General features: G+C 42.8%; 1 protein-coding gene across 1 annotated transcript; it reads right to left on the bottom strand.

The window, feature by feature from the left end:
* Window positions 1-4109: 4109 nt before the first annotated feature.
* On the bottom strand, window positions 4110-25466 carry LOC308592844 (solute carrier family 2, facilitated glucose transporter member 5-like). Its single transcript, XM_081204774.1, has 13 exons — window positions 25355-25466; window positions 24460-24562; window positions 23557-23652; window positions 22890-23041; window positions 21391-21515; window positions 20929-21081; window positions 20704-20829; window positions 16745-16932; window positions 16307-16417; window positions 10978-11079; window positions 8052-8127; window positions 7815-7942; window positions 4110-4743 (listed from the first exon to the last, which is right to left on the bottom strand). The coding sequence occupies exons 2-13, from the start codon at window positions 24547-24549 to the stop codon at window positions 4576-4578; spliced, it is 1515 nt and encodes a 504-aa protein (XP_081060900.1). The 5' UTR covers window positions 24550-24562; window positions 25355-25466; the 3' UTR covers window positions 4110-4575.
* Window positions 25467-26081: the final 615 nt, after the last annotated feature.

Raw genomic sequence — 26081 nt, 5'->3', positions numbered from 1 at the left:
TTTTTCCAGTTCAATACAGTGGTACCTTGGGCTACAGACGCTTCAGGTTACAGACTCCGCTAACCCAGAAATAGTACCTTGGGTTAAGAACTTTGCTTCAGGATGAGAACAGAAATCGCGCGGTGGCAGCGGGAGGCCCCATTAGATAAAGTGGTGCTTCTAGTTAAGAACAGTTTCAGGTTAAGAATGGACCTCCAGAACGATTTAAGTTCTTAACCCGAGGTACCACTGTAACTTACAAATAAAGAATACCACTCTACATACTGATTTGGAACTGAAAGGCATTCCCAGAGTTGTGCATATACAGTGGTACCTCGCAAGACGAATGCCTCGCAAGACGGAAAACTCGCTAGACGGACAGGCAGAATCCGTGACCAAGGAAAAGAGACGGCGGAAGAAGAATGGAGAAAATTCAAAAGTTATCTTAAGGACTATTATAAACTTGAAGAATGTTAGAGTGTTGTGGTTTTTAGGAACAAAGGGATACAGTGATATAAGGTCAGAACACAGCGATGACTAAGATGACAGAGGTTGGAAAGTAACAATTGGGAGTTGCTATAAAATTATGGACATTGGGATGCAGAAAGGGGGGGTATGGGGGAGTCTCAGAAAAGAGGTTTATGAAAAAAATGTTATGAAATTATACGTGTTTGTATGTCTTTTTAAGTGTTTGTTTGTTCTTTAAAATTCTGTAAAACCAATAAAAAATTTATAAAAAAAAAAAGAAAACTCGCTAGACGAAAGGGTTTTTGGTTTTTTGAGTTGCTTTGCAAGACGATTTTCCCTATGGGCTTGCTTCACAAGACGGAAACGTCTTGCAAGTTTGTTTCCTTTTTCTTAAAACCGTTAATACACTTGCGACTTGACTTCGAGGAGCAACTCATAGCACGCCATGTGGTAGCCTTTTTTGAGGTTTTTGGTGATTTTTGAAGCTTTTCCAAAACTTTTCCGACACCATGCTTCGCAAGACGAAAAAAATCGCAAGACGACAAAACTCGCAGAACGAATTAATTTCGTCTTGCGAGGCACCACTGTATGCTCAACCATAAGCTCAATCCAACTCATTTCTCTGGACTTAAAAAAAAAAAGCAGGGTAAGCATTGCATTTAAATTGTATACATTTTGCATGCACTTTCTCCTGTAATATATGTGGATGTACACACAGTTGACACTTGCAGAGAAAGGTGTTTTGGAGATAAGAGGCTATCAGGGATAGCTTCTGAGAATGGAAAGGGCTAGCAGGGACACAGAGAGGGGACAGCCATTTCCCATTGTCTCAGACTGACAAAATCACAAGTTCTTCCAATATTGAGAGGGTAGGGCAAATTAGCTATGTAAAACCTAAAGGTAATTGCCCATCACTGCTTCTTCTTTTTTTAAGCTCTCATTAGTATTTTTAAGCTCTCCTGATAGGCTACAGAGGAGGTGGTTAGGGTACAGGTATAAACCAAAACACATACACACAAACATACAAACACACCACAATCCAGTGCATGAGCTCATACTTAATGATGTACATAATGGAGCTCCACGGACTATGGTCAATTTGCTCAAGATCAGGGTAATCAGTTACTTATTAAATGGATGTGCCCCAAAATAAATTGGAAATCTATTAAATGGATCGTATAAATATTAAGAGTTCCACTTTCTTACAGATCTGGTTCATATTAAGTTTTCAATCATTCATGTCTTCCATGGTGTCCATTTATTATAATGTTGTCACACTAATCTTCTATGTAATTAATTTTCTAGTTCCTTTGCTAGATAAAATTAGGGTTGGTTTTTTAAAAATGAAATTTTGACTTTTGTGCCATTAGATATGAGAGAGAGAGAGAGAGAGAGAGAGAGAGAGAGAGAGAGAGAAAGAGAGAGAGAGAGCGCACTTACGGTACCTGAACCTGGATGTAGAATTTTGAACACTGCATCCATTTCTCTAGTCATTTTCATAGGAAGAAGAAAAAAATACTATGAGAGGAATGGGTAGAAAAGGTAATGTTACATACAAAGGAGAATACCTGGGAGATGGGGTGGTGGACAGATGGCATTTCAATGCCCAAATAAATGGAAGTAAAGGAGTAGTGGGTGACATGGTGCCCTTCAGATGTCATTGACAAGATATGACTTGTATCTGTAGCTTTGGGAAGCACAAAACTGTTTGGGAGCCTCTGTGTCTTTCCAGTTCAACTTGTTGTTGTTTAATCATTTAGTCATGTCTGACTCTTCATGACCCCATGGACCAGAGAACACCAGGCCCTCTTGTTATTTGGGACCAAATGAAATCTGTTAAAAACAAGACTCTGTTGCCCCCATTCCCTATATGCATAGCTATTCTTTCTTTCACAGAAGTGGATTAAATTTGCAGGCAAAGTTGCTCCACCAAATTGTAGACAGATACATCCAGGGGTTTTCGTGTAGGGAACTTTAAAGTCTGGTGTCTAAAAACACAAAAACAAAGGAAGTGTTTGTATATATTTTATTTTTGCTCATTGAATGCAAGATGCCGGAATGGTCACCCCGATGAAGGGACGAAGCCTGCCAAACTTTGGAGTGGTGGTTGTTTTTGGTGCAATGGTAGATGATACCTGTTTGGGGGTGATTACATATGAATAAAAGAGGGATGGAACATAGATCCCCAATAAATACTGGGGTTGGTGAAGGACAAGATGTACCTCAGGTCCATGTATAAATAGATTGGCAGTGGAATTTTAGTTCAACCCTTGCCATGGGTCAGAATCTTCCACTGTACCCAAGAGCAGCAGGCTAGCTTAGGTGGTCCCAAGGTACGCAACATGGCACACACAGGCCTGTTCTCCAACACCTCCCCACCACCCATGAGTTTCCAAGTAGTTTTCAAAGCAGTTTCACATCCATGTTGCACATTGCAACTTAAACCTTTTGGCACAAAGTGTGTAAGTTGTCATATGTGTGTGATTGGTTTCTAGATTTGTCAATATACTGTGTTGCTCATTTTCTCATTGGATGGATCTACAGGGTTCATTCATGTTCAACACCACTCAAAAGTTTGCACTGAGAAATACTGTGACAACCATTTTTTCTCATTCCAAGGATCAATATGGGGCAACATTCTCATAACATATTGCTGAAGACTGTTGTATTCTGTATGGCATCCTCCTTTAAAGCCCAATGTAGCATTTACTCTTTAGGCTGATAAGACGTGGGGTGGGAACAACAGTTGTCCAATGATCTATTATCATCTGCCCAAAACATATGTCATAAGCCTGTTAAATGGCAGTTTAGTGTTTGTGTGTGTGCATTCTACATACATTATGCATTAAGAGACAAGATGCATCTTAGAAATTTACCTTCTAAAAATCACAGGGATGTAACTGAACCATTAAAAGAGACATTACAGGCAAACCATGCTAGCGATATGTTAACAGCAAATAAGGCCTTCTCGGTAGCTGCTCTCAGATTGTGGAGCTGACTCCCTTCCATGGGAAACTAGGGCCTGCCCCCCATTCATTGCTTTACTTTCACCGGTAGACAAACACTTGTTGCTGTTGTTGTTAAGACAGGCCTTCGGGTGCTCAGTTACTGTTATGGCTGGGTTTTCTGAGGCTGAGTGTTGTACATTGACTAGTGTGCTTAAAAGGTTTTCAGTGTTTTCAGTGTTGTTTTTAATAGTGTGTGTTTTTAGCTGTTTTCATTCATGCTATGTGCCCCTTTGGGTGCTGAACCGGGAGAAAGGCAGGGTATTAAACAAACAAAGGCATCTCAAAAAGACAAAAGGGGGGGGGCAAAACAGAGCCATTTACCAGTCACAGAAAGCAGAGGTGGCTAAACACTTCTCTGACAAACTGATTTGTTATATATTTAAATATGAAACTCAGAAAACAAAATGTAGAAGTGTCCCTAGGGATGATGAATTTCAGTTTATACATATATTTCATTATTCCAGTCTTAGGTTCAGTTCAACACATTCCCTTTGCCTAATGAAAATTTCCCAGCAATTTAGCATGCATTTCTCCTAAAATGCACATTGTGTATGCAATTTTGCCTGAGAGCACATTTTTGCAAGCAAGTTGCTCCTCAATGTATCCATTTCTGTACACAAGCAGCTCAAACAAAGCCATTGAGATAACAATCAATGAACAGAGGAAGCTGTTTTATGCTGAAGCTGGGCAACTGGTATGTCCAATACTGTCTGCAAGGACTGGCTGCACTTCTCCAGGTCTTCAGGTTAAAATCCTTCCTAGCTCCACCTGGAAATTCTCACGGTTCAACCTAGGACCTCTTTCCTGTAAACCCACTGAGCTACTGCCCATCTCCGATCTCCATATATTTTGACTCAGCCAAAATATTGAAACGATGGCAGCTAATAAAATGTAGGTAAGCTGCTTTCTCAGTTTGTCCCTGTTTTCACAGGTAAGACTGAATGTAAAAAAGAAGACTCTTTTTAGATCAGCAGGGAATCTTATATTATTACTACATTAGCTGAACTAAAGCAATTGGAGGATATCAATAAGAGCTTTCTTAGAATCGTTTGTTTGGAAATTCAAAAACAAAAACAAAAAAATCCCAACTAAATAACTGCATAGGGTGATTCTCGAGTTTCTAATCAACCACCGTGGCTGTGACCTTCTTGACTGACCGCAGCAACATGATTCTCTTGATATCCACAAAGGTCTTCTTCTTAGTTTCTGGGAGAAACTTCAAGATGAACAAAAAGGTGGCTAGGCAGACAGGGAAGTAAAGCAGAAAGCAGTAGGATCCAATCGACTTCTAGAGTTGGAAAGGAAATGGGGGAGGTAGGTTGGGAAGAGAGGAGATGAGCATATCACGGAAGCTTATTTACTTACTGTATCTATCATGCACATAGTGTATGTGTTTGTGTGTTTAAATCCTCATTCACACCCTGGAAGAGGGGAATGAGGGTCAGTCTGGGGAAGCTTTAGCTTAGGCTACAGAATCAGTGTGAATTCTTCAACCCAGTCACTTTATCAATGTCATGTTTTGATACGGAGTCCGGAGAAGTACAATATGCTGGTATTGTCATGTGAAAGAAGCAATCCAGAGCTTAGACATGGCCCACCAATCACACAGCCTGAATTTAGGTATTACTATACCCTTCCATGACCGTGTTGTTCTTTAGTCATTTAGTCACGTCTTCGTGACCCCATGGACCAGAGCACGCCAGGCACTCCTGTCTTCCACTGCCTCCCGCAGTTTGGTCAATCTCATGTTAGTGGCTTCAAGAACACTTTCCAACCATCTCGTCCTCTGTCGTCCCCTTCTCCTTGTGCCCTCAATCTTTCCCAACATCAGGGTCTTTTCCAGGTAGTCTTCTCTTCTCTTGAGGTGGCCAAGGTATTGAAGCCTCAGCTTCAGAATCTGTCCTTCCAGTGAGCACTCAGGGCTGATTTCCTTCGGAAGGGATAGGTTTGATCTTCTTGCAGTCCATGGGACTCTCAATAGTCTCCTCCAGCACCATAATTCAAAAGCATCAATTGTTTGGTGATCAGCCTTCTTTATGGTCCAGCTCTCACTTCCATACATCACTACTGCAGAAGGCACCAAAACATGGGCATCTACACAGTAGCTCCGAGCCCCAGTCCACGATGCAATAGTTGGCATCCATCTGTCTCAGATGTGCCTTGGGGTGGGTAGGTGAGTGAAGCCAAACCACTGGACCATTACAGCGCCTGCTGTGGCTATAGAGACTGATTTGGGAGAGGCATGTTTGGGGCAGATGAAGGAATGTGGTTGCACAATGACTTGATAGCTTTGATGCTTTATATGGCATCAAATAACTTTTTAAAGAAAACAACCCAGAAATTTATAAACTGCTTCACAGCTTAAAGCTTCTAGGGGCAAGCAAATGGGAGGGGGTACAACCATATGACTTTATATTTGGGTGGATTTAATTAGAGGGGGAGGTAATAGTGCTACATGTGGCTGGGATTAATTTACCAGTGCAAACCACTGGCCATCTGTTTTATGGTTCCAATCCAGGGTCAACCTGGGTACCAACTCCTCACCCCAATCTGTTCCTGAATACGTTTGTGGCCAGGGCTAATTTTTAATTAGGGTTTTTAAAGCTTTTCTAAACACCGTCAGGAGTTGGGTGCGGGAAGGAAACTTGTGTCTCCTTCCCCTCTCCCTACCGAGACCAGGGTGCCACCCCATCCCCGGTGTCATGGACTGGTTGGGCACAGAGGAATGGTGGGAGGAACAAGCTGAGGAAGCACCAAGGAAAGCTCAGAGCCCAGGGAGTGGTGGTGGGATGACGATGAGTGGTCACAGGGAGAAGGCTGGGAAGAGGAGATGCCAGAAGCTGAAGGGGTAGCAGGACTTGGCGAGCTGGGAGAGTCTGTGGCAGAGTGAAATCTAGAATCAAAGGCAGAAGCTGAAGCAGAGGAGGAGGGAGGTCAAGAGGCCAAGATGAGTTCGGCTGGTGAGGAGTCACAAGTGTCTCCTCCTTCTGCTGTGACAAGCTCCCCTCCCTCCTTTTCTCCCTGAACCAGAAGTGGCATGAAAAGGGCAGAGGAGAGATTGGCTGCATACAGGCACAGTCTCAGATTGCTTGGAAAAAGCCCTAGAGAGGAAGGGACTTAAGACTGTTGTGGGGAAGAGGGGACTTTCAGCCTTGACAACTGATTTTTGACAACAGTTGGTCCCTTACCTTTCCCACCCCGACCTGGCCACAGTGATCCATGCGACAGTCACCTCCAGGCTTGACTACTGTAATTTGCTCTACACAGGGCTGCCCTTGAAGCTGTCCCAGAAACTCCAGTGGGTGCAGAATGCTGCAGTGAGGCTCCTCACAGGGTCTCTGCCATGGGAGCATATTCACTCAGTGCTTTTCCGGCTGCACTGGCTCCCGGTGGAGTACAGGGTCAGATTTAAGGTGCCGGTTTTGACCTTTAAAGCCCTTCATGGCCTAGAACCCTCGTACCTAAAGGACCGCCTCTCCTGGAATGCCCCATGGAGGACCTTAAGGTCCATAAATAGCAACACCCTAGAGGTCCCAGGCCCTAAGGAAGTTAGATTAGCCTCAACCAGAGCCAGGGCCTTCTCAACACTGGCTCCGGCCTGGTAGAACGCTCTGTCTCATGAGACCAGGGCCCGGCAGGATCTGATTTCTTTCCGCAGGGCCTGTAAGACAGAGCTGTTCTGCCTGGCCTCTGGCTTAGAATCAGTTTGACTCCCTTCCCCTCTTTCTTTTTCCTTTCACCTCCTGTGAAGAGGCTGCATCCTAATGTTTTAATGTTGTATTTTAATCTTGTTTTTTAAATTGTATTTTAATCAACTTCTTCTTCTTTTTCTTCTTCTTCTTCTTCTTCTTCTTCTTCTTCTTCTTCTTCTTCTTCTTCTTCTTTTCATGGAGTAAGACCACAGGGAATGAACTCTTCTGCTCATTAGGCCTGACATTCAACCAAGTCTGTAGTGTACCTGGTAATAATGAGTTAACTCCAACATGCACAGTGTGATTTATTGCTGGCTCACTCCTGACACCCAGATCCTAAAGGAAAGCTGCTTGCACAGTATCACCCACACCCAGCTGTTGAGCGGAAGGGGACATGTGGGGAGGATGAAGCATCCAGCAGTCATGCAGTTTCCCCCCACCCTGCCTGCCTCTCCCTCATGCCTAATTCCCCACCCCCAACAGCCATGGATTGTTCTGGGCCATGCAACATGACCTGCAGTCAACTGTGGCCGTCTGAACCTGACTCATCCAAAAACGGAGTCCCTCCAAATGGGCCCGATTTGTTTCAGGCCTCAGCCAAATCTGCTGCACAGCCCTAAAGCAAACCATGAACTCCCCATCAAAACTGACCATCAAAATCACTCACCTCTGTGTGATAAAAAAGCACTCCTGATACAAAGTTCATGAACCAGTGCACAAAGCCAGCAATCACAAAGCCTGAGGCCCGCGATGTCTGAAGGAACAGCTCCAATACAATTAGACACGGAGTTGAATCTTGGTAGAGAGAAAGGATTCAGAACATTGAATGCAACGTTTTCACTGACTCAGTAATTTATCTTTCCTATTCATATCCTTTACATCCTCCATGGAGCTTGGTACTTACTTGGGCCAATGCACTGTGCAAGGAGAAATAGGAGAATAAAAACTGTGCTGAAATACGCCATCTCACTTATGGTGTCCTGTTAGGGAAAGTTGGGTATATGTCAGTTATGTATTACTAAAGTTGCTAACTAACATTTACATAGGGTAGGGGTAGCCAACATGGTGCCCTCCACAAGTTGCGAAGCCACAACTCCAGTCATCCCTCTCCATTTCACCATGCTGATTGAGGATGATGGGAGTTTGGGGTCTACCACACTGATTAACCCCTTGATCTTCAAGGATTTCCCTTCTTTACAATTCCCATGTCTTTCCCCACAGCACTGCTGGCCCACGGAATGCAGCAGGTGCCACAGAAAATCAAGAGTGAAGCCCCTGTGAGATCCCTTGTAATGGGGAAAATCAAAATACATGATCCTGGGAGTCATTTTGGACTCACAGCTGTCCATGGAGGCGCAGGTTAATTCTATGTCCAGGGCAGCTGTCTACCAGCTCCATCTGGTACGCAGGCTGAGACCCTACCTGCCTGCGGACTGTCTTGCCAGAGTGGTGCATACTCTAGTTATCTCCCGCTTGGACTACTGCAATGCGCTCTACGTGGGGCTACCTTTGAAGGTGACCTGGAAACTGCAATTAATCCAGAATGCGGCAGCTAGACTGGTGACTGGGAGTGGCTGCCAGGACAACATAACACCGGTCCTGAGAGATCTGCATTGGCTCCCAGTACGTTTCTGAGCACAATTCAAAGTGTTGGTGTTGACCTTTAAAGCCCTAAACGGCCTCGGTCCTGTATACCTGAAAGAGCGTCTCCACCCCCAACATTCAGCCCGGACACTGAGGTCCAGTGGCGAGGGCCTTCTGGCGGTTCCCTCATTGCGAGAAGTGAGGTTACAGGGAACCAGGTAGAGCGCCTTCACGGTAGTGGTGCCTGCCCTATGGAACGCCCTCCCTTCAGATGTGAAGGAAATAAGTACAGTGGTGCCCTGCAAGACGAATGCCTCGCAAGACGGAAAACTCGCTAGATGAAAGAGTTTTCCGTTTTGGAGGTGCTTCGCAAAACGAATCTCCTATGGGCTTGCTTCGCAAGACGAAAATGTCTTGCGAGTTCCTGCGGGTTTTTTTTCCTCCCCCCCCCTTTTTCTAAGCCGCTAAGCCGTTTATCAGCTGATCCGATAAGCTGATAAGCCGCTAAAAGCCGCTAATAGCGCTAATCCGCTAATCCGTCAATGGGCTTGCTTCGCAAGACGAAAAAACCGTTAGACGAAGAGAATCACAGAACGGATTCTTTTCGTCTTGCGAGGCACCACTGTAGCTATCTTATCTTTAAAAGACACCTGAAGGCAGCCCTGTTTAGAGAAGTTTTTAATATTTAATGCTGTATTGTTTTTAACATTCGATTGGAAGCTGCCCAGATTGGCTGGGGAAACTCAGCCAGATGGGTGGGGTATAAATAAATTATTATTATTATTATTATTATTATTATTATTATTATTATTATTATTAACCCCAAAGGGTGCTCATCAATGGTTCCTCTTCATCCTGGAGAAGAGTGACTAGTGGGGTGCCACAGGGTTCTGTCTTGGGCCCGGTCTTATTCAACATCTTTATCAACGACTTGGATGATGGACTCAAGGGCATCCTGATCAAATTTGCAGATGACACCAAACTGGGAGGGGTGGCTAACACCCCAGTGGACAGGATCACACTTCAAAACGACCTTGACAGATTAGAGAACTGGGCAAAAACAAACAAGATGAATTTTAACAGGGAGAAATGTAAAGTATTGCACTTGGGCAAAAAAAAATGAGAGGTACAAATACAAGATGGGGGACACCTGGCTTGAGAGCAGTACATGTGAAAAGGATCTAGGAGTCTTCATTGACCACAAACTTGACATGAGCCAACAGTGTGACGCGGCAGCTAAAAAAGCCAATGCAATTCTGGGCTGCATCAATAGGAGTATAGCATCTAGATCAAGGGAAGTAATAGTGCCACTGTATTCTGCTCTGGTCAGACCTCACCTGGAGTACTGTGTCCAGTTCTGGGCACCACAATTCAAGAAGGACACTGACAAACTGGAACGTGTCCAGAGGAGGGCAACCAAAATGGTCCAAGGCCTGGAAACGATGCCTTATGAGGAACGGCTAAGGGAGCTGGGCATGTTTAGCCTGGAGAAGAGGAGGTTAAGGGGTGATATGATAGCCATGTTCAAATATATAAAAGGATGTCACATAGAGGAGGGAGAAAGGTTGTTTTCTGCTGCTCCAGAGAAGCGGACACAGAGCAATGGATCCAAACTACAAGAAAGAAGATTCCACCTAAACATTAGGAAGAACTTCCTGACAGTAAGAGCTGTTTGACAGTGGAATTTGCTGCCAAGGAGTGTGGTGGAGTCTCCTACTTTGGAGGTCTTTAAGCAGAGGCTTGACAACCATATGTCAGGAATGCTCTGATGGTGTTTCCTGCTTGGCAGAGGGTTGGACTCGATGGCCCTTGTGGTCTCTTCCAACTCTATGATTCTATGATTCTATGATTCTAAGATTCTATGATTCTATGATTCTATGATTCTATTATTATCCAAGTGACTTTTCCAGGAAAAATTTGCAATTCCTTGTCACTCACGTCTTGAAGCTTTCACAGACAAACCTATTGGATTTTAAATTTCAGAGTATGCATTGGACTTCCAACGAAGCTGAATATTGGAAGATTCAGGACGGAAAAAAGGAAGTCCTTCTTGCAGCACACAGTTGAACTATGGTACTCACTCCCCACAGTGATGGCCACAAGCTTGGATGGCTTTCAAAGGGGATTAGACTAGTTCGTGGAGGAGAAGGCTAACAATGGCTACCAGTTACTCTGAACATACTAAAGGGAAGGGTGCCCAGGTTCAAAATGGCTATACAGATGCCCAAAGTTTTTGAATTACCCACCTGCAATTCCACAGTAATTGCTAACAGAACACAGAGGATGCCGCAGATGCCAAAGCCAGAGAGAAGCAGAATCTTCCGCCCCACAGAATCAACTAACAACATCTAGAGAGAGAAAGAGGCAAAGAAGCAGTTCAAACACTTGCCTGGCCAAGGTTCATAAATCAATGTTTGCTCACTGTCCCCTCAGTGGCCACGGCTGCTCCTCTCTTTCGCTCCAGAAGAGCCTGCTACTGATGCTTTACCACAGTCCACTCAGCGCTTGGCCTCCTCTTTTTTTTAAAAAAAAAAAAAATTTATTGGTTTTACAGAATTTTTTAAAGACAAACAAACACTTAAAAAGACATACGAACACGTATAGTTTCATAACATTTTTTCATAAACCTCTTTTCCGGGACTCGCCCATACCCCCCCTTTCTGCATCCCAATGTCCATAATTTTTTAGCAACTTCTAAATATTCCTTTCCAACCTCTGTCGTCTTAATCTTTTCTATAATCTGATCTTATATCACTGTATCCCTTTTTTCCTGAAAACCTCGACATTCTAGCATTCATCAAGTTTATAGTAGTCCTTAAGATAACTTTTAAATTTTCTCCATTCTTCTTCCGCCGTCTCTTTTCCCTGATCACGGATTCTGCCAGTCATCTCAGCCAATGTCATATAGTCCATCACTTTCATCTGCCATTCTTCCAGAGTGGGTAGATCTTGTGTCTTCCAATACTTTGCGATGAGTATTCTTGCTGCTGTTGTAGCATACATAAAGAAAGTTCTGTCCCTCTTTGACACCAATTGGCCGACAATGCCCAAGAGAAAGGCCTCTGGTTTTTTAGGGAAAGTACATTTAAGTACCTTTTTCATTTCATTATAAATCATTTCCCAGAAAGCCTTAATCTTCGGGCATGTCCACCAAAGGTGATAGAAAGTACCTTCGGTCTCTTTACATTTCCAACACTTATTATCAGGCAAATGGTAAATTTTTGCTAGCTTGACTGGGGTCATGTACCACCTGTAAATCATTTTCATAATGTTTTCCTTTAAGGCATTACATGCCGTGAATTTAATACCGGTGTTCCACAACCATTCCCAGTCAGCAAACATAATGTTATGACCAATGTCCTGTGCCCACTTAATCATGGCCGATTTAACTGTTTCATCTTGTGTATTCCATTTCAGCAGCAAGTTATACATTCTTGATAAATTCTTAGTATTGGGTTCTAACAATTCAGTCTCTAATTTTGATTTTTCCACCTGAAAGCCAATTTTCCTATCCTGTTTGAAAAACTCCATTATTTGATGATATTGAAACCAATTTTGTACTTTATGTTTCATTTTCTCATGACTTTGTAATTTCAGTTTATCTCCCTCCTGTTCCAAGATTTCCCAATACTTCGGCCATCCGACCTCCATATTGAGTTTCTTCACTGCCTTAGCCTCCACGGGAGACACCCATCTAGGGGTTTTGTTTTCCAGCAGATCTTTATATCTTATCCAAACATTAAACAATGCTTTTCTGACAATATGGTTTTTAAAGGCCCTATGCAGCTTAATTTTATCATACCATAAATATGTGTGCCAACCAAATGCATTATTGAAACCTTCCAAATCCAAAATGTCTGTGTTCTCGAGGAGCATCCACTCTTTCAGCCAGCAAAACGCTGCTGCTTCATAGTACAATTTTAAGTCCGGCAGGGCAAATCCCCCTCTTTCTTTAGCATCTGTCAATATTTTAAATTTAATTCTGGGCTTTTTGCCCTGCCAGACAAATTTCAAGATATCTTTCTGCCACCTCTTAAAACATTCCATCTTGTCAAGAATCTGCAAGGCTTGAAACAAAAATAACATTCTAGGCAATACATTCATCTTAATCACTGCAATTCGGCCTAACATTGACAGTTTCAAATTTGACCATATTTCAAGATCTTTTTTAATTTCTGACCAACATTTTTCATAGTTATCCTTATACAAATTCAAATTTTTAGATGTCAGATAAACCCCTAGATATTTCACCTTCTTAACCACCGTCAGCCCTGTCTCCTCTTGAAATTTCTCCTTCTCCATATCTGTTAAATTTTTTCCTAAAACTTTAGTTTTTTGTTTATTCAACTTAAATCCGGCTACCTGGCCAAACTGTTGGATTATTTCTAACACCTTTTTCGTACTAGTGTTTGGCTCTTGCAGGGTCAATACTAAGTCATCTGCAAATGCTCTTAACTTGTAATGTTTAGCTCCGACCTGTACACCTTTGACCTGCTGGTCATTTCTGATCATATTCAGCAACACCTCCAGAACCGAGATAAAGAGCAATGGGGAAATTGGGCACCCCTGTCGTGTTCCTTTTTCTATCTTGAGTTCCTCAGTTATTACATTATTTACAATCAGCTTAGCTTTTTGTTCAGAATATATTGCACCCATACCATTCTCAAAACCTTGGCCTACCCCCATCCCATGAAGATTCTTTTTCATAAAACTCCAAGAAATATTGTCAAAGGCTTTCTCAGTGTCCACAAAAATCAACACTGCTTTAGAGTTTATATCCACCTCTAACTTTTCCAAAATGTCTATTATGTTCCTTACATTATCTGCTAGGTGCCTTTTTGGGAGAAAGCCTGCTTGGTTCTTATGAATCTTTTCCATCAACACTTTTTAAAATCTTTTTGCCAAAATGTCTGCAAAATTTTTGTAATCCACATTAAGTAATGATATTGGGCGGTAGTTCTTCAATTGAGTCTTTTCAGTCTCTGTCTTTGGTATGAGTGAAATATACGCTTCTTTCCACAATTCAGGTGCCTTTTTTCCCTCTAGAATCTCATTACAGACTTCTTTTAATGGTTGAATCAACCACTCCTTCAAAGATTTGTAATATCTGGAAGTCAGTCCATCTGGTCCTGGAGATTTGCCCAGTTGCATATTCTGAATGGCAGCCTCTATCTCTTGTTCTGTTATTCTCTGATTCAGATCCATCTTACTTTGATGAGAGATTTTTTGTAATCCATATTTATCAAGGAATTTATCTATATCTTCTTCATTTTGTGGTCCTTGAGCATAGAGTTTTTTAAAATAACTCAAAAAGCAATTTCTAATCTCATTAGGTTTAGATATATTCTTTCCATCCACTTCTAGGCTTGTAACTGTATTTAATTTCTGCCTTTTCTTCAGTTGCCATGCCAGGAGTTTGCCACATTTATCTGCCGATTCAAATGTCTTTTGTTTCATTTGCTTTATCTTCCATTCAATCTCTTGGTTCATCAATTCCATATATTGTGTTTGATATAACTTAATCTCTCTCAAAATCTCCTGGGACTTTGGTTTTACTCTTAATTTTTTCTCTCCTTCCTTTATCTTTTCCAAAATCTTTTCCTTTTTCTCATTCTGTTTCTTCCTCTTTATTGAGTTTTGTTGAATCAAAAAACCTCGCATCACAGCTTTGCTTGCGTCCCAGATCACTCTTTTTTCCACATCGGCCCTTAAGTTTATTTCAAAATAGTCCTTTAAAGTTTTTTGGGCCTTCATGAGGATCTCCTTGTCTCGAAAGAGGATGTCATTCATCCTCCATCTAAATTGACCAGTTGTTGTAAGTTTCATTTCCATCTTCACGGCGTTATGGTCGGAGCAAGTTTTTGGGCAGATTTCTACCTTCTTAATCTTTGGAGCCATCCCACTAGTAATCCAGATTTGGTCGATTCTGGTCCAGGTCGTCATTGCTTGGGAGAAAAAGGTTCCCTCTCTCTCAAGAGGGTTCCTTGTTCTCCATATGTCTATTAAGTCCATATTTTCCGTCATTTCAAAGAAAGTCTTAGGGAGTCTCCCTTCCTTGGTAACTGTCAGTCTTTGTGCCTTGTCCATGTTAGTGGAGACCACACCGTTCATGTCTCCCATAATTATCATATTGTAATCCAAATAGTCCGTCAAAGTTTCTTGAAGTTTCTTGAAGAATTCTGCTTTACCTTCATTTGGTGCATAAATTCCAACTATCAGAAATTTTTCTCCTTGTACTTGTATCTCAACTGCCAAATATCTTCCTTGTTCATCTTTAAACATCATTTTTGGAGCCCACTTCTCTTTTACATAGATCACAACTCCTCTTTTTTTGACTTTGTCTGATGAGATAAATTCTTGTCCTAGTCTTTTGTTTATAAGTAATCTCCTGTGAGCTCTGGTTATATGGGTTTCTTGTAGGCATATCAAATCCAGTTGTTCTCTGTTCAGAATATGAAAAACTTGTCGTCTCCTCAAAGGCATATTGAGCCCATTACAATTCCAACTAAGGAATTGCAGGGCCATCTTGTTATTTTTCTGACACTCCTCCAACAGCTCCAAGTTGTTGCTCTTCCTCTGATGGTGGTGGAATGTGTCCCTGTGGAAATTCCCACCTAAAGAGGATGGTATTCTTCTTTAACAGATAAACCAGATCCTTATAGAAAGCTCTCAGATCCAAGATGTATTTAGGGATGTTTTTAAAAATCTGTACAGCTGAATTTCCAATTTGCAAGGCCTTTTCAAAATGTAGTCTTAATATTTTATCTCTTTCTTCCTTGGATCTAAGGGTAATCAAACAATCCCTCGGAGTCTTTCTGTTCTGTTTTTTACCCAGTCTAAACGCTGTTGTGATTTTAAATTCGTCTTCCTCCAAATCTTCCCAGCGGTCAGCGAACTCTTGTGTTAAAAACTCCACGAGATTGTCACCTTCGTTCTCTGGAATTAATCTCAATTTCAAATTTCTCTCTTTTCTCTGTAATTCCCACAAAGCCAGAGTTGCATCATGCTCGTGCACCTTTTTAGCAATCGGTTCTAAGTTCTCTTGAGTCTCTCTTGAGTCTCTCAAGAGGCAAAGAAGCAGTTCAAACACTTGCCTGGCCAAGGTTCATAAATCAATGTTTGCTCACTGTCCCCTCAGTGGCCACGGCTGCTCCTCTCTTTCGCTCCAGAAGAGCCTGCTACTGATGCTTTACCACAGTCCACTCAGCGCTTGGCCTCCTCCGCCCCCTCAGTATTGGGGGGTGCTGAGCCCCCTGATCAACAATATTGAGGGGGCTGAAGACAAGTCAGCCCTAAGGAGTTGGTGCCTATGGGTACCAGGAACTGCAGCTCCAAGAAGGATAATCTACAGCACCAATGGTTCCTTGGGGAGAAGCCATGTGCGTTAAATGTATGGTGATGAAACCTTAGAATCCAATAATTGTACAGTTGGGAGGGACCACGGGGATCATCTAGTCCGACTCTCTGCAATGCAAGAATCTTTGTGTGGCTTAAATCCACAACCCTGAGATTTTAGAGTCTCATGCTCTACCGAATGAGCTATGATGAGAGAGAGAGGAGTCGGGAGATGCTTACCGAAAATATGTTTGCCAGGCAGAAACTCAAAGTGGTAGCTATACTCATGAAGCGGACATTGTCTTTTCCCATATGTGTATACGTGTAGGTTCTCTCTGAATAATAGTAAGCCTGAAATTAGACCAGAACAATCAGAGGTTTTAGCTCAAAGTAATTTGTTTATTACATTTCTGTCCCACCCTCCCTCCCAATGGAGTCCATGGCTGAGAACATCAAATGTTAAAAGAAGTACAATCAATTAAAACTGTAATGAGTGCTGGGGTGCTTGATAGTTGCAGACCTGGAGAACAGAATATCAACCGAGTGCAGAGAATATGACCATCTCCCTAGATACACTGCATGAATGACTGGTGTCATCGCCTGTGAACTTTGTGTTCAAAACAAGTCTTTGTTTCACCTGACTCAACCTCAGAACACCTTGGCCTGCATCTCTCTTACCGCAATGACTCCAGTGAGATGCTGGGAAGCCATCAAGGTAATTACAGTGATGACTTGCCATCGCAGGCTTCTCTTCCAGAGCAATTTGGGCGTGTTCAAGGGCTTTTCTGCCTTCGCAGCAAAGAACTCCTCGCGGAGCTCGTCCATCTCGTCCTCCACGTCTTCCCGTCCTCTCAACATCTGCAAGGCTAGGTGGGAGTAGAGGCAGAAAGGAGGTGACTTCCAAAATAAGCAAAGGGGTCAGTGGAAATGAAGTTTTTTAAACACCTAATTAAAGGCAGTGCAAAGCCCCTGTGTTAATCACAACATCAGGATAAAAGGAATGATACAATAATGACGGAGTGCTGAGATCCCATGACAGGAGTAAGGAATCTCCAGCCTGCGAGTCACTCTTGCCCCACTGAGGTTCCCAGCTTAGCCAACGAAGTTATTTTGGGCAAGCTGTGCCCGCCCACACCTATTTTTTTTATTTAAAAAATGATATTTATTAAGAATTTTAGAATTACAAAAGAAAAGAAAAAGAAAAAGAAAAAAGAAAAAACAAAGAAAAAACAAACCACAATCAAACAATACAAATTGATAAAAATCAAAATCAAAAAATAACACAGCACAATCAAAAGACAAAAATATACCACCAGCATTTAAAAACAAATCCAATATTCTCAAATCCTTAACTGTCATTACCTTCTTTCTTTGACCTCCTCACTCCTCCCTTTTTTTTGTATCCTTGTTATTAATTTTCACAGCAAATCCTTTCCATATTTCATAATATTCTGTCATTATATTACCTTGATCTATTTTAATCTTATCTTACTATAAAAGACCTTAAAACTTAAATCTTATTTATACCAATTTCTCATAACCATAATATTCTTACATAATTCTTTAAACATTTTTGCTAAAGCCAAATAATTTCGTTCCAACATTTTTCTAACGTTCATCAATTTTATAAAACAATCCTAATAAATTCCCCCCCCCCTTTCCAATCTTCATCCAGCGTCTCTTCCTCCTGGTCCCAGGTTTTGTCAGTCCTTTCTATCCCATCAATCTAGCGCATTAACCTGGTAATCTTATGTCCGAGGCCCTTAAGTCCCTTCCATGTCCCTTCCGCGGTTCTTCTTCATATTTATACCTGTACTTTACTTTGTCTCCTGCTCCTTTCACTCGTGGGAACTCCAACTTAACAGTGTTTTTGACCCTTCTCGACAAATCAGCCCCTTTTCCATAGTCCACACTAAACTCCATGTGGTATTTAAAAACATGTTTCAAAGTCCCTCCAGAATTAAGAGCCCCCACAACCCCAAACATCTCATGGCCCATTGCCAGACTTGAAAAGTCCAAACATCCCTGCATAGGGGGGTCTATCCAACCCCCCATTTCCAAACCAAACCAAACTTTATCTTTCCAAATCTGGCTTTTTCCAAGTTCATTTGTCAAATCCAAGAACTCATGTTCCTGCTGGGCCACAGCTCCCTCCATCTCTGGCACCCAAGGCTCAGCAACATCCTCTTCCCTCATCTGTTCTGTCAAAGCACACTCCTGATTTGATTCCTGGGTGGGCTCTATATAGTTTCCCACTACCTGTCCAAAACTTCTAATCGCAACAGTCATCAAGTCCGTCTTCTCATATAGCTGTTCCAGTAGGGCACTTGTTTTACAGAAAGCACGCAGCAGAGCTTCTGAATACATTGTTCTGCAAGGTCAGAAGTCTATTCCCACGATCGTAATCTGTTGCAGCTACAAGCTCCCCGATTCAAAATTGGTAACAGTTTCACAGGCTCCCTCTAGGAGAAGAGCTTCTATTTGTTCTTTTCTTTTAAAGGCAAATCTAGCAACAAAGTTTCCTTTTTCTGATATTTTGTCAATATTTGTTCCTTTAAAATGCGAAGGGGAACAATGGAATCACTATGTTTCTCTTCTTTTAACTATCTGTCAAAGACGTTTGTCTCTGGTCAATGAGCTTCCCAAAGAACGTCAGTCCTGACACCCCGCTCCAGGATCAAGATGGTGGAAAGTTACTTTGCGTTACACTCTCTTCTGCAGGTTTAAACAGTCCAGAAAAAATCCCCCCTCTTCTCCTGCTTCCGAAGGGGGTTCAACAATTTTAAATGATGAAAGTTAATCCTTTACAAGCGATTTTCTGAACTCTAGTTTACCATGTCTTTGCTTTAATCTATCTACAAGAAACGGAAGGCTGACTTCCTGTTTAGACCTTCCCGTTTCAGTGCCAAATTGAGGTAAATTTCTTAGTCCAATTTTCCTTCCTACTCGCAAATCATTATTTAAAGTCCAATTGTCCGAAATTAAAGTTCTCACGGGTAATTGTTTTAAAAGCCAAATTGTCCCAGGAAAAAGGCAGCGCTCTCCGGCAACGGCTGTGCAGCTTCGCTCCACGGAAGAAGCAGTTGACTCTCAGCTCCGCGTCACTTCCCCCTCTTCACTCCGGAGCCCGTTAGTGGGTTCCTTTGCGGGTTGGGGGGCGCTAAAGGTGCCCGCCGAGTCCCATGGTCACAGGCTTCATCCGCCTGTGATTTTTAAAAGGGTCCCTGCTTCGCCGTAGTGGGAAAGACCCGTTTCCCGTGGAGCTGGTCCCTCCGGATCAGAGGGAATCCGCCATTGCCGATGGCGCCACCCCGGAAGTCCCCACCCACACCTACACTGAATGCCAAACAGGCAAGGAAGGGGCCTGACCAAAAGGGCAGTGCTTGACCAAAACTACTTTGTGCAGCTCACAAAATGCCCAACAGCCAGCTGGTTGTTGAGAGCCATTGATATGCTGGGTGTGGTGTTTGCCTCCTAGGTGGGTCATAAGGAAAGGGTTAAAATGAGTGTGATGTGATTGGTCAGTGGAAACTGATAGTGGGAGTTAGAGTGGGTGTTGTGTGAAAGTCAGTTGAGGGTTGGGAGTTGGAGAAGGAAGAGGGAGGATATAAGTCTGTGGGTTGGTCGAGTGTGTGGTGAGAGAGTGAGAGGAACTGTTAGGACTGTTAGGTGGAGTCACATAGATAGATAGATAGTTGGGATAATCAGTTTGAAGTTGTTAGGAACTAATAGGACAGTTAGGGAACTAAGATTAAGAAACTGCCAAGAAAAATTAACTGAAACCATAAGCTTGTTCATGCCTATAAAATAAACTTGATTATTTGTTAATGTTAACAACTGTCTGGACTCCGTGTGTACCTGTGAGAAGCGGGTTGGTGGCAGCGAAGAAAGCAATTACAGTGGTGGCACAGGGTCAATAGACCGTCAAACGTCCGGGGACCCTGTGTGATCACCACACTGGGCAAAGCAGAGACCAAACACTAAGTAGGATTGCTCCTCCTTTGTGTCATCCGATGCAAAGGGGGAGTGATCTTGTTGAGTAGCAAACTCTCTGGTGCAGCTGCACTCAGCAGTAAGCAGGATTTCCCCCTCCCCCGTTGAAAGTGAGTTAACTTACCACTGTGCTCAGGAGAGTGATTGGGTCTTTCTGTTACAGATAGGTAGCCGTGTTGGTCTGCCATAGTCAAAACAATTATTTTGGGTCTTTCTGCTACTCCACCTTTAAAAGATGGCTCCAGCAATCTTTAAAAGGGTAGGCGAAACACTTTCCCATGCTCAAATGGGAAATGTTGACCTGTAGGGGGGGGAACCCACCCATCAACCATGTGATGTCATCAGGATGTTATGGGATTGACAGGTAGCTTGCCCCATCCACATGTCAACATTGGCCCACTGGCCCCTGGAGCTGAAAAAGTTCCCTACCCTTGTCTGATGGGATGGGCAAATGTTCTTCAGGCTTTTGGAGTACCCCCACTGTGTACGTTGCCCACACCCAGTGGTCCCAGTACAGTTCAAAGTATTGTAAAGCTATCCACCATTCCTAATGAGATCCTAAATATGAGTTGCCCAGGAATGATCACAGGAGTTTTGCACGGTGTCCACTCCTAAAGGTCCCACTACAATTGATAGTATTGTACCTTCTCTTGCACCATCTTCATCCTTCTTCTGAATGTATAAGTACCTAGGACTTTCAGGAATGAAGGGCAGTAGGAAGAACTGACACGCTGGCATGACCCCAGCAAAGCACATCAGAATCGGCCAACCTGTGCAAGAAGGGTAACTGATGATATTGCAAACAATAAAGCAACGGGGATTGTGCTTCTGATCTGCTATACGGCAGAGGGTGCTCTTCTCTAAATTACCTCTTTCATTCCCCAGGACTTCCCGAAGAGCGAGGGTCTGAGCCAACAAGACACCAATGGAAAAAAAGAAGTTGGCCGTCATGGTTATGCATCCTCGCAGCTCTACAGGCGATATCTCGCCAATGTATATGGGAACAGCACTGTAGATTATTCCTAGTTAGATGATAAATCAAGGGATAATTCATGATCTGCATGTGACATGATTTATATAAACATCTGAATATCTCCACGGTGTATAGGAGGCCCTAGTGGGAAGTAACAGGAATTGGTCAGCACCACAAAATGTTCCCCACGAAGGTATGCAAAATGCCAACCAGTTATTTCTAATCTGCATGAGAGGTCACTGTGTTAAATGATGCAGAGACATGGCAGGTAACAGCATAAGTTATGGGAATGTGTTTAATGAAAATAATAATCATCATCATCATCATCATCATCACTCAATCCAGTACCCTGACTCACCTGAGCATATTCCAGTCACCAAGCGTGCAACCATTTTGAATTCATATGTAGTTACCTCATGTGTGCAACCCATGAGTACAGCAGAGAGAATGGACAAAACATTAGCAATAATCAAAGTACCTTTCCTGAAAAGACAAGGAAAGCAGAAAAGTTTGTGTGGGTTGGGAGTTGGCTAGTGAAGATATGATACCACCAAAAGAGCAGCAGTAGGAGAGCAGCTATGGAATTGCAATAAGGCCTTCAGCTTTCTATGGATACTTGGTTCTGCGCTTTGCTAGTTATGGGTGGAGACCTGCAAGGCACTGACTGCCCTACTCTTAAGCACTTTAAAATTATCCAAGCCCTTTCTAGGATTTCAGCAGACATTTCCATGAGGTCTAGTAAGTTGGCTTTTGCAACCCTGCTATGTTCCTAGCAGGGGTGCAGAGCTTGGGATCATTTACATGGAAGCTTGTGCTCTACCTCTGAGCTACCTTTTTAAAGGGTATATCATAAGGCCAGTTATTAGATGCTACTGCAGAGATGTAGGTCTGCAGCAACTGTATTTCCTCACTTCCCCTGAAGCAGGCATAGGCAAACTCAGCCCTCCAGATGTTTTGGGACTACAACTCCCACCATCCCTGACCACTGGTCCTGTTCGCTAAGGATGATGGGTGTTGTAGTCCCAAAACACCTGGAGGGCTGAGTTTGTGTATGCCTGCCCTGAAGCTTACTGCTTGGTCCCTCTCCAAGGTGCTGATCCTGTCTTATCTTCCTTTCTTGTCTGCCTAGAACTTTGAAACTTTACTTAGCCCTGGTGGCTATATCCTCAACTACCTGAGTCACTATGGGGATTGCAGACCAGTTGATGGTGGTTACAAGTGTGGGGAGGCACCCGGAGCATGCTTTTTAAAGTGAGTAGAGAATGAGACTCTTAATCACAGGGTCGTGGGATTGAATTCCACATTGGGCCAAAGATTCCTGCAATGCAGGGGGTTGGTCTAGATGGCCCTTGTGATCCCTTCCAACTCTACAATTCTATGATTCTATTTCCATTCATCTTGCAGATTTATAACCACGTTGCGGCCAAAAGCTACCAAAGCCGCAGACGATAAAACACAATACAAAAGATACTGCCTCAAGAATCTAAGAACAATAAGAAACATTTCAGGAGTTATTCAGGTAGTATTCCATTATAGAATTGGGTAACACTTCAGGGAAAGCTTTCTTAAGTTATTAGTAGCTGTCCTGTGGGCTTTCCATAGGCATCCGCAGACATTCCATGGGCACCTGTAGGCTATCGTGAGGACAAGATGCTGGAACAAGATGGGCCTTTGGCCTGATCCAGCAGGGCCCGTCTTATGCTCTTCTTGTGACCTCCTCCCCCTTCATGGGCCATTTGGTATCTGTGGTGGTGAGCAATGCGACAGATCAGGGCATGTAGGTCAGAAGCAACTCATTTCCCCTCACTTCTCACCAGCCTAGGGCATGCAGTTCATCAGTCCAGGTTCTGTCTATACCTGCCACATCTATCCTCCAGGACGCCAATCAGAAGTGCCCCAAATGTACCTCCCAGTGGATATAAAGCGATGGAGGAGGACATCAAGAATAACTTGATGTTGGGGTTCATCTTCGGGGGGAAAGTTGTTACGTTATAAAAGTCTTTTATGAGCTAGGAGAGAAGCACAGAAAAGTCAATGTTAGGACAGCTCTACACATCACATGACAGCAGAATCTCAACGGTTGTGACCAGGGATAGGAGAGCCTGTCAATCTCTCTCAATTTCTCATTTGTCCCTTCTTAAGTTCAGTCCTCTTCCGGTCCATATCAGTTTGTGATGTTTTTGAAGTCCTCATGAAAATTCAACCACCTTTAAGTGTGGATTTCTCTAAATTTACAAATGCTTATGCTATTTTGTCTCCCCCTCCCTCCCTTATAACACCAGAAATTGAGGAAATCCGATGGATCTAAATGTTGGAAGATTCAGGAGAGTCAAAAGAAAGCACTCCTTCAAGCAGCACAGTCGCTGTTGATGGCACTGACAGTCACTAACTTGGACAAACTCATGTAGTATTAGACTGTCAGTGACTGCTAGCCACAATAGCTATGGCTTACCTCCACTTTCAGAGGCACAACAAATTACCCCTTAGGGAACACAGCCCACAAAATAAAAGAAGCCATTTGTACCACAGAAGGGGAGTAGATCAGCCAGATGTTGTAACCATAGGTTGCAGACAGGAGGCAGGCAGCAAACAACACCCAAAGAAGTGTAATTGAAAAGTCCTACAGGAAGAAGTAGGAGATACTGTGATGAGACAGGGCAAAATACTTGCATTTCTTTCTTGTTAATTAGGTGTATTTACAACCAAGAAGCAGAAAGATAGAATAAAGACAGAGGTGCATTCAGTCCTCAAGGGAGGTACATTTGGTGGACATGCAGATATTCCTTGACAATTACAACTTTTGTGGAGATGTAACAATCCAAAATCATCATCATCATCATCATCATCCCAAGGGGTCTTTGATACTAAGAGGCCACTTGGAGTTCTGAAGATCCCAGGGATTTAAAGAAGGAGAAATCTGATTATGATGGTTTACTTCTTCCCCTGAACAGTTTTCAACATTAGTAAAACACCAAATACAAGATTAAAAACAAATAAATAAACAAGAATAAATAAATATTGACTATAAGCAACACAAATGCCAATCAGTATATAAAACCATATCAAAGCCAGAACAAACTCAACAACAGAAAACCCATTTAAAATCTGCCTAAAACCAGACCTGGAAAAACAATTTAGTGAAGGAAATTAAATGTTAGCAAAATCACTTACATAATGTAAATAAAACTTTTTTAAAAACATGAAAAATAATACTGTAGAATAATGGGTTGGATTCAGACTTAGTCATGCTTAAAGAAGACCCGTTGAAATGAGTCCAGTGGGTCTACTTTCACCATGATTATTTCTAGACCCCACCCAATATATTATGAACCAAACTGTACTATTAGCTTATAAGTAATGCTGTATCTGAAACCTGGGAAACAATTACACAGAAACTTTGATTTTCAATGTGTTATAAACCCAGTACCTTGAATGCAGCCTCCAGCCTCACCCGTTTCTTGGGTTTTTTACTAGTTGGCGCCTCCTTTTTGTCCATGGTTTCCCGAGTAGAAGTCATAAAAAAGGCTCACCTGGGGGGAAATAAGATAGTGTTGTTGGTAGAAGGCAGCTGATCAGATGCCTGCAGGAAGTCCCTAAGCAAGGTATGGAGGCAAGGCATTTATTTGTCTCTGTGATGGCCACCGTACAGCCTACCTAGGGTCTTCCCAGCTAAGACAGAATGCACGCCTCTGCTCAGCTGACTCTCCCCCCCCCCTTTAAAGAGCTGCTGCCATGAGACAGGGCTTCATTATTGCCATGAGGCTATCCCTTATAATCCAATTTCCAAATTTCCCTGGGGTCTCCCTAAAAGTAGTGTGGAATGAAATCTTCTAAGCATGAGGGCATCATGTTAGCTATTCAGATGGGGAGGTTGGAAGTCAGGCAAAGACAACCACTGCCAGGCCTACTCAAACTGAATTCCCCCTGTGAGGTGATCTACCATCAACTGCACTGTGTGAATTATCCTGGTGTGTTTTCAAGACATAGATACCCTTTTCTGTGTCTTTAAAATATGTAAATAAACGTTACTTTTAACCTGCCCTTCTAGAACCTATATCCTGAATGTTGGGCTATAAATAACTGAGCCAGAGTGATTCCGGGGCTCTCTTGATGCAACCTGGCCAAAGCCTGAATCATCTCCCCTGAATCAACCCAGTTCATCTTGGGATTTGAATGAATCCGGTGCACAGCTCTGGTTCAGGTAACAGGATCAGCCAGAGAACTGGGAAGTAATGAGATCTGCCTGGAGAAATCCCTTCAACCATGCAGAGGGTAGATCCCACAGGATGGAAGGCAAATAGGCCAAGAGCACCCAGACTTACCATAGCTTTCTATAACTTGTGAGTAGGGGAAAACTGAGCCCAGCACCACTGTTCTGTAGAAATAAGGCATTTCAGAACCTCTAAGAGAATTCTGGGAGACAATCAAGGGAAGGGCATCAGAAGGTTCCAGGAAAAGCTGTTGACAGTTGGAAGGTGACACAATGCAATGATGGAATGTGGATTAGCTGCTGGTGTGGCAGAGCTGGAAGGTGACTGAGCTATGAATCAAGAAGTCCTCCTGCCATTATTGATTGAAGTGCAGAGTGTTTGAGGACCGGGACATTTGCAGGGAAACCAAAATGCTTGTTTACAAAGCTATTGTACTACCAACCTTACTGTAGGCATGTGAAACATGGACCACTTACAAACGCCATCTCCAACTTCTCAAAAGATTCCATCAACGGTGTCTCCAAAAAATCTTATACATCATTTGGGAAGACAGGCGAACTAATATCAGTATACAGGATGCAGCAAAGATCACCAGTGTTGAAGCAATGATTCGTTAACATCAACTTCATTAGACTGGTCATGTTGTGCAGATGCCTGATTATTGTCTTCCAAAGCAACTACTCTATTCCAAACTGAAAAATGGAAAGCGTAACACTGGTGGTCAACAAAAGAGGTTTAAAGACTGTCTCAAAGCAAGTCTTTAAAAATGTAGTATAAACACTGACAATTGGGAAACACTTGCCTGTGAGTGCTCCAGTTGGAGAACAGCCTTTACCAA

The sequence above is a fragment of the Podarcis bocagei genome, assembly GCF_964188305.1.
Source record: "Podarcis bocagei genome assembly, chromosome: 8".
Taxonomy (NCBI): Eukaryota; Metazoa; Chordata; class Lepidosauria; order Squamata; family Lacertidae; genus Podarcis; species Podarcis bocagei.
The sequence above is the reverse complement of the archived record's forward strand: the minus strand, read 5'-3'. Positions and strand labels throughout refer to the sequence as shown.